Here is a 9,005-nt window from a genome sequence, read left to right as displayed (position 1 = left end):
TTAATGTTAAAAATGATAAACTTCCTCAGATCATCTGAAGCAGACCTCGACTTTAGAAAAAAAGTAAGACATCAAAAGAGCAATTATTTTCTGTGGAATGACGATCGGTATCCATTGAATGATGCAATAACCGGGTGGGACACGAACATGAATCACAAGAACATACTTGAAAGACTGTTTCGGGATGAGATATTTAGGTTTCTACTGACTTTAGTATGGAAACAGGAACATCAGGATCCCTCTTGTGTTGAACCGACTGAAGTTGTTAACATTTTGTCCATCAGGTAGAACAACCCCCCCCCCCCCCCCCGGTATAGATCACTGCAGACACAGCGGGTGATGTCCACCAACTAAAACAGCATCACCTTCATGTTTGAGCCTCATATTTTCAGACAGCTGATCATTTTATTTTGTTCTACCTCTTTCCATTAAAGCTAATGAAATTCACCAAACACCATCAGGAATGATCTATGTTACCAAACTGCTCCTGCATTGTGTCGCCATGGCAACTGTGCAAACATCACACTAATGGACTGTGAATTTTTTGAGCGCAATAATGAAGGACAAAAAATGTTTGTTATGTAAAGGAGTTAAACGATAATTCCAAATATTAAGTTAAATACAAATATTTTTGAATTTTTTTTTTCCAGCTGTCAGAGAAAATCTGTCTGATCGGAAGACTTAAGTACTCCAAAATAAAATTGTGCAAACCTCACAAAAATGATGGTTCGGCCATACATGACAGCTTAAATCAGGCTGAATGCATCTATGCAAACAAATTATAGAAATGTAATTTCTGTTAACATTGAGAGTCTTTGGTTGCTGTGAGTCTAAAAACCTTTTTGCAGGTTAAAATCCCGCTCTGGCGCCGACACCACTCAATGACTTTAACATTACAAAGACCAGATTTAGGGGGGGGTGAGAGCTTCACCTTCATTCTATTTTGTTTACCATATAAAAGTCTTAAATGTCAAAGTGAATAGATTTTTAATTTATTTTGAAATGGAATTGTTTGGAGGCAGCAGCTTGTTGTCTTCAGTGTTGGAACATCGGTGTCAATTTGAAAACAACCCATAACAGTTCATTGATAAATTCCTGCCATCCCGATTATGACTCGTGCTGTGGTGACCAATCAGACCGCGCGTCCTCACGTGACCTCCTCGCACAGCAGTGACCTTAATCTTCCAGGACAGCCTTAGTGTGACCCACTTCTGCAGCAGGACGGTGTCCCGCAGCACCGGGTGAAGGAGGAATCTGCAGCTCGGGTCTCAGTGATCCCAGTCCCCTCGGTTGCTCTGGGTTTGTAAGAACCGATCCCGTCGACTTTATGTTCTTCTGCATGATTTCTGTTTGGATACTTTGGTTCCTTCCCTTCAGTTTTCACAGTTTCCTGTTTCAGCTCACTACATTTACAGTAAATGTTTTCTTTACAGCTCAAGTTTAGTTTTTTTTCCATCCCATTCACATTTGTTCCTTTAAAGTCCCAAAGTCTTTAAAGTTTTTTAATTTATGATGATGCAGTTTTTAGCCCAAATCAATAAACGTGTCACTTTCTAGAACATAGTTTCTGCAGAGCGGCAGGAGTTCATTAGAAATGTATCTCTTGGCTGTGGGCTGAACTGTTGGCGCAGAGCCGTTGCTGAGAGCTCTCTGTTTACACGCTCTCCTGCTAGCTTACAGCCCCTCACATCCCCAACCTAACATTAGCAGTGCAACAAAAATGGCGAGAAACAACAGAGGTATCCAACCAGATTCCATCTCAGACGAGGAAAACAAAATCGCTCATGGATCTATTTGTCTGCAGGTGGATGCATCAGAATGGAGCAGAGCAGGTTTTTGCTGGCCCAGTGTGTCTTCTAGGTCACAAATACGACTTTTTTCAAAATGCATTTTTTCGTCTGCTTCTGATTCACAACAATTTGAATGAAAAAATACTCTTAATTTTCTTAATAAATCTCCTCCATCATCAGAAGAAGAATTATACAAAAACATAGTAAAAACACCAAACACATCATTTCCATCAGAATGGATTTTTAATGAGGTTTGGGTCCAACAACAGTCTTTCCCAGCATAAGATTAAAAAGTAATATGTTTGAACATTTTAGCGATATAAGTATAAAGGCATACGAATGCTTTCTGTGCACGTGAGCAGCTGCTGGACCAAGTAAAAACACAAGAGCTGAAGTACTCACTGAACGTTTGGAGAAAAACAGAAACTTTTTTAAATTTATTGTTTTAAGACAAAACAGTGTGACTGAAATATTGTTTTTTCTTCACAAAATCTTTAATTCAATCATGAAATGGATTATAAACATGCTTATGTAACATCAGGTAAAATATCCCACCATGTAAAAGTAAATAAACCGTCATTTTCCATGATAAATGATAAGGCAGCAGATGATAATCGTGGTTATCCTGACAGAAATTATGGACGTTCTAAAGGAAAACCGTGGAGCAGCGCAGATGCAGTTTGATTCTTCCAACAGCAGGAACCTTTATTTAAAAGAGTCACTTTGAGAACCTACAGCATGCAGAAAGAACCTGAGCACGTTACGCACGTGTGAACAATCCCCACCAAGTCAAATCTCAGTCTGACGGTTTTATTTTTGCCCATTTATGTTTTGTACAAAGTGATAAGAAAAACAAAGCCACACATCTTGATAAGGACTGAGACGCCGCCTCTGTCTTGAGCAGTCGTCTTCAGTTAACGCTGAGCTGAGAAGAATGTTGCTTTGCATATCTGACGTGTTATCTGAGATATTTCTGGATAGAGAAAGCATTGTTATGTCTGTGTGTAATGTTGTTTCAGAGGTTTTTCCCTCCCTAAGAATGTTATTGCGGTCGTCTTTGACTGCAGCTCTTTGGAAGAAGGTCTTCAGGCTCAAAGGAATGTTGTTGTAGATTTCTAAAAAGAATAACCTACAATTTTTGTATGATTAAATGTAAAAATACTTTAGGACAATCACGTCCGTCAGGAGGTCCGACGTTTTCTGTCTGCAGATTGTTTTTTCACATTAGAGAAAATGAAAATCTGTCAACAGTATTTCAACAAATGCTTTATAATAATATATGCAGGTGTTAAAAACGCCTCCAGTTTTACCAGCAGCCTATAATTTTCACTATGATGCTACCAGCTGATTGATAGTTTTTACTGTATTAAATTTATTATAGATTTTGTAAAGCCTTTTAAATATCCAAACAATGTAAAAGCATATTTACATAGTTTTATATTTATTTTTGATTTTTCCCCCACCTTTTTTTAAATTCATCTTACACAAACTAATTATTATTATTATTTACTAATTTGTGGTAAATTATCTTGCTTTCTGCAATTTTATTTAAAAAAAATTGGCTAAAAATATCACAAAAATTGATCACTTCTATGACACAGGGTGTATTTTATTTTGAAAGGAACTTGTTTGTGAGTTTTGGTCCATAAGAAACAGAAATAAATGGTTCTTTTGGTGTCAAAGGTTGCAGAACCTTGTCCTGAACAATAGACACACCTCACAAAAACACACCTTCGAAAATCAGGTGATGTCTGTTACTGTAAAAACAAAAAAAATCAATAAAGATTGAGAGATTGAGTTCAACTGTATGATTTTCCGAGCTCAAAATTCGGAGCATTTTTCTATCTTGTCTGTTTTATTTATTTTGTTGACATACATGTATATATATATATATATAGATATCTATATATATATAGATATATATATATCTATATAAATAGATAGATATCTATATATATAGATAGATATCTATCTATCTATATATATATATGAGCTGTGTGGAAGCTAATGGAGAAATCCGGTGGATCAAGTTTAAAGAGAAGGAAAACGGAAACGGGATGAACCCTTCAAAATAAAAGGGCTTCAGGGTGACCATGGTGAAACTGGACGAAAATTAACAAAAGAATATTTAAAGCTATTTTTCAAAATTATCCACAAGTTACAAATAAATAAGTATTAGCAGTCCAGTGTCATGTAGTACTGATTTGGAGTCCATTTTAATTCCCACTAACAGCAGTCATGGGAAACTAAGAAAATAAAACAGAACTTTTGTCAGAATAGACTTGAGTGGTCAGTTTAATACAGACATCTGCTTTGCTTGTGTGTTTTATATTTCTTTTTTTACTGTGTTTTTTTAGTTTACTAAATAAAAGATTTTTATACTATACTATGGTACTTTTTCATTGCTTCATCCTCGTAATTTTTGTGTTTTTGGACGGCACCTTGTTTGATTGCAGCCACATTAAGGCACAATATAAATGAATTAATACATACATTAATTTTGACCCATAAAATGTTTCTAGATGCTCAGAAAAGCTCTAAGTTTGTTTGTTCTTATTTTTATTATGTGTGTATGTGAACTGTAATGTTAATATGGGCTGTGTGTAACTTTTGCTTTATAACATTTTAATGAAAATGATTTAATGAGACAAAGGAGGTTTTTTGCACATATAATTCATAATCAAATCAGGACATACAGAAAAGCCCAAAGGATCAGATAGCAACAAATAAAGAACCTTTAATTAAAAAAAAAAAGTAATACGATACAAAAGATAAGAACAGAGATGAATATGTTAAGTTTGTTCTAAAAATGGAACAAAATGTCAGGACAATATGCGCTTTTGTATTTTTATATAATTTTTAACCACAAACTATGACGTTTTTAATTATAATTTCCCAATTATAATTTCTAAAAGATTCCCAAAAGGAAATACTTGATTTTGAAGAGTCGCACCGGAAGCGCGGCTCCCCTGTGCGCCCTGCTTGTTGGAGTTGGTGGAGCCCGTAGGAGCGGCCGGGCCCTCCCTCCTCCCTCCTCCCGCCGCGCTGCCCTCACAGGAAGGCTGTTCTCGGCGCAGCAGAGGCGGCGTTCCGAACTGCACACACCGGATACTCATCACGTTCAAGAGAGCCTCATTCGGCTGAAGGCGGCGACGCGAGAAGGACACCTTCCTGGGCCGTGTTTCCCCTCCTCGTCCCACCTTTCTGACTCGGTCCGTCTTCGTTTTCTCCGGTTTTACTTTTTTTGTTTTTATTTTCGACATTCTCCCCACCAGTGACAGTCACTTCGCGGCGTTCTTCTCGGGTTTCGTGTCGTGTGACATGGTAGATTATCACGCTGCCAATAACCAACCGTCAGGCGGGCCACAGACCTACATGGAGCAAGAGAATGACTGGGACCGGGACCTGCTTCTGGACCCGGCCTGGGAGAAGCAGCAGAGAAAGGTAAGGCGGCCCGAACCGGGCCCTTTTTTTTCTTCTTTATCTGGACTGGGAGAAAATGGCAGTGGAGGGTTATGCGGAGTGGAGGTCAGAGACCGAGCTCGGGCCTCGGTTTTTTGTTCACTGAACCTCCCTTCACGAGCGCCCCGAACCCCCCACCCCCTGGCTGATTGGATCCATCCCGCTCCATTTCCGTTTCTGCTTGGTTAAAACCGATGAAAAGCGGATTCCCGGGTTTGGGTGACATTAGTTTTCACTCGTTTCCTTTTCCCGGCGCGTTTTTCTGTCCGTGAGCGGAAACGGGGCCCGCATTGTTTCAGCCGTGATTTAGCAGACCCCCCCGTCGGTAACGGGTTCGGGCAGCCCCCCCCCCCCCCCCCCCCCCTGCCTTAAGAACCGGAACGAGGACAGTTCGGCTCTAACGGCCGCAGTGCCCACCCTGAACCGTCAACCTGAGGTTCTGGCCACACAGGTTGCCCCTGGCAACGCCTTCAGATGAACCCTCGGCCTGCTGCTGCTGCTGCTACTGCCCACATTCCTTCAGTGTTTTGGGGGGATTTTGAACCAAAACGAAAACTGTTTTTTCCTGCTGTCCTCTCATGATCCATCAGTTAGGGGGCATTTAACCCCAAACCCCCTCCAATCACAATAATTCTAGGTTGTGCCCCCCCCCCCCCCCCCTCCCTTACACACAAGCTAAACTTCAGGTTTGGACCCCAAAAAGTTCAAGTAAACCATCAAAAGTGAAGCATTCTCCTCCTCCTCCTCCATGCTCTAATCCTCAACAGGGAGTGTCATTTAGTAATTATGTGGGTCTGGTATGTGACACGTGGCCCGGTTCCTATTCCGTGGATCTGTCCCCCCCCACACACACACACATTCGCGCTGCAGGTGGTGGGGGGCGGTCCTCTGGGCTCTTCTCTCACCTAGTTAGTCAGCGTGCAGGCGCTCTGTTTGTCCACAGGTCAAAGTTTCTCCAAAAGGAAAAGCTAACCTACCAATGATTAACCGACCGCAGCCTCTCGAGCAAACCTGTGTTCAGGTTCCTGGACCCCCCCCCCCCCCCCCCCCTGTGGATGTGGGGGGACGAGTCAGAGAAGGCTCCTACCCCACAGAAGTGTGGAAAAGTGCGTTAGAGCGAGTGCTTTGACATTTAGATCAGGATGCTGCTTTGATCCCTTTCCTCATTGGCAGGAAGAACTTTCCATGGAGTTTGATGTTTGACTCGGTTTCTGGTTCAGTTTGGTCCAGCACCCTTTCGGACCCCCCCCCCCCCCCCAATGCAGGACAGATCCATCCGGGTCCAGTTAACTGCAGTGTATTACAGAGCCAGCCCCCCCCCCACAGACATGTCGTTAAAGTTTTTTGCCGGGGGATTGGTGTGGGGATCCGCCACACGCTGGAACATGTCGGCGCACGCCGTGACGCCACCCCAGGTTCTGCTGTAACTGTCAGCCGTCGCTCCCAGCCTCTCTGTGACAGTTGGGCCGCGCTTTCTGATGAGGTGGCGAGGTGGGTGAGTGAGTTAACAGAGGAAGAAGGATGCGAGCCTTCGGGGCCCCCAAGCCGGCTGTTCAGGCTTGTCACTAAAAAGAACAAAACGTCACGCACTCGCCGAGTGAAGGCGAGCGTTATCCTGTGCCGCAGCGTGAAAGTGGGACGTTTCCTCATGTAAATGATGCGGTCGGACCTTTTATCTGGATTTTCCTACAGCCTGTTTGAACAGCACAGATTGTAAATGGACTCAGATTGTCCTGTTAGCGGCTGTAGCTGACAGCGAGCAGATGACATCATTTGATGTGTTCCTGCTTTTCCATGTCATGATCCGGTTGCAGTTTTCCGTTTTTTTTCCCGCCCGCATGCTGAAGGTCTCAGCTGAACGATTCCCATTGTGCTGCTGCTGTAGATCAAAGCGGGCCTGTGTCCTGCAGCATGACGAGCTGCTCAACACAATGTCAGTTTGTCCGGGCGCCGCCCACTTCAAGTGCATGCTCTCTGCGCGCCTGGCCAGCAGAGGAAAGTTCTGATGACCCAAGTCGTCTCAGCCGGGAGCGACCCATCAGGCGGCTCTTTCTCCTTCACCATCGAGGCTGAAAATGTTTCCGTTCACAAACACCGCAATAGTCACACTAGCTGTCACGCTCCTAGGTGTGTGACGTTTGTTCTCTGCATTTGACCCCTCCTTTGGGGGGAGCTGAAAAGGTTTGTGGGTGATTCTGTTTTCTCTGCATTTTGTGAACACGGTGATCCTCAGCACGCCGACATGTTGGCGTGGAGACGAGCTGAAGGTCTTTAGGTGTTTCGGTGCCAATGATGGTCCAGCTCAGGTTCTGATGAATCCAAACACCGATCAGGAAAATCACACCACTGACCAGCTGTGGGAAAGCCGTCAGCTGACTGATCCAGAATCAGCTTGGGCGCCCAAACAAGGAACCAGCCAGCCAGTCAGTCAGACAGACAGACAGGCGGTAAGAGGACAGCAGAGAGGAATGTCAGGCCTCTCCCTCCCCTGCTTGTGGCTTTGCGTGTACGGGGGAAACATTCCTTTGGTGGCCTATTATAGCCTGCTGAGGGGGGTGGGGGTATTTTTTACCAGACAGGAAGAAGGGGATTGTTTTTGTTGGGGGGGGGGCTGACTGTAGCGCTGCAGAGGTGGTGCTCCAAACGTTGGCGGGCACAAATGTTTTCATCTTCTGATCCTCCTCGGAGCCGTCGGTCATGCAGCGCTGTGGTGGGGGGGCTCCATGTCACCCAGACAGATCTTTCTGGCTCATTTCTTCTCACTCGCTGTTTGGATGAGAAGGAAACTCTTGTAGTTTCTGGTTTCCCAGCTCTCAGGTTACCTGCTGCTGTTTTGGAGTGCAGCTATTGGGTTCAGTCAATGGAGTTTCCCTCTGAATTAGTCTCCAACAATGGAGGATTTCCTTTTGGTTTCCTGCCCGCTTGTTTGCTGAGGGCTTTCATCTTCAGATCTCTGTTGTGAGGAGGGATGCTGGTCTTCAGCAGAACTTTCCCACCTGAGAAGCAGATTTGTCTTACAGTTCCACTCCGATTGATCTATTTTCAAACCGTTTTCATTGCAGTTATGCCATTATTAGCCAAAAAAAAAAAAAAAAGTTTTCTAGGACATAATTTCTACAGAGTGGTAGGAATTCGTAGAATTTGCTTGGGGTGGCGGGACCATAGGCGCGGCACCACCCTCCCCATTCCCATTGCTGAGAGCTGTCTGTTTACATTCTTTCTCGCTAGCCTACACCCCCTCACCCCCCTGACCTACGGACATGGAAGTGGATGCATCAGAATGGAGTGGAGCAGGGAGCTTGTGGTCCGTCCAGCGTAACAAATGCCATCTTCTTCAAACTGCATTTTTTTTCCATCTGCTCCTGTTTCACAACAATTTGAATAAAGAAATGATCAGATTTGAAGCTTAATTTTTTCTTCCACACGTCCCCCAACTTCAGAAAAATGCTAGAAGAACACGGTAAAAACACCACTTTCATGGGAGTGGGTCTCTCCATCTCATCAGCATCTGATGTGTTTCTCATGACGACGAAGAAATGGGGATGAGTTCATGACGGGGGGGGGGTCTGGGCGATGCGTCCGGAAACCCTCGGTTAAAGATCTCTGCTGGGTCCCGTCTCCATGGCTGCAGCGTGCAGATGGCGTTGGTTTCTGCAGCTCCTCTATTTTCACGCGCCGCTTTCTGCAGCGCTCGTTATTTTTGGACGGAGAGCTAAGATGGGATCCTGCTCGTGACGGGAAGCTAGGGAGTTT

General features: G+C 44.0%; 1 protein-coding gene across 6 annotated transcripts in view; it reads left to right on the top strand.

Moving 5' to 3' along the window:
• The first annotated feature begins 4,824 nt into the window (after positions 1–4,824).
• The window catches only part of LOC101155449 (alpha-actinin-4), a 44,651-nt gene continuing 40,470 nt past the window's right edge, over positions 4,825–9,005 (top strand). For 2 of the 6 annotated variants that reach the window (XM_023961712.1, XM_020708019.2), the window contains exon 1: positions 4,825–5,234. In XM_023961712.1, coding sequence (XP_023817480.1) covers positions 5,112–5,234 — 123 coding nt within the window. In that variant the 5' untranslated portion in view covers positions 4,825–5,111. The remainder of the gene's footprint in view (positions 5,235–9,005) is intronic. The other 4 variants (XM_023961710.1, XM_011482201.3, XM_023961711.1 and 1 more) reach the window with 2 other exon arrangements.

This window comes from Oryzias latipes, chromosome 13 (genome assembly GCF_002234675.1).
Source record: "Oryzias latipes chromosome 13, ASM223467v1".
NCBI lineage: Eukaryota > Metazoa > Chordata > Actinopteri > Beloniformes > Adrianichthyidae > Oryzias > Oryzias latipes.
This window is presented reverse-complemented; position numbering and strand designations above follow the sequence as displayed.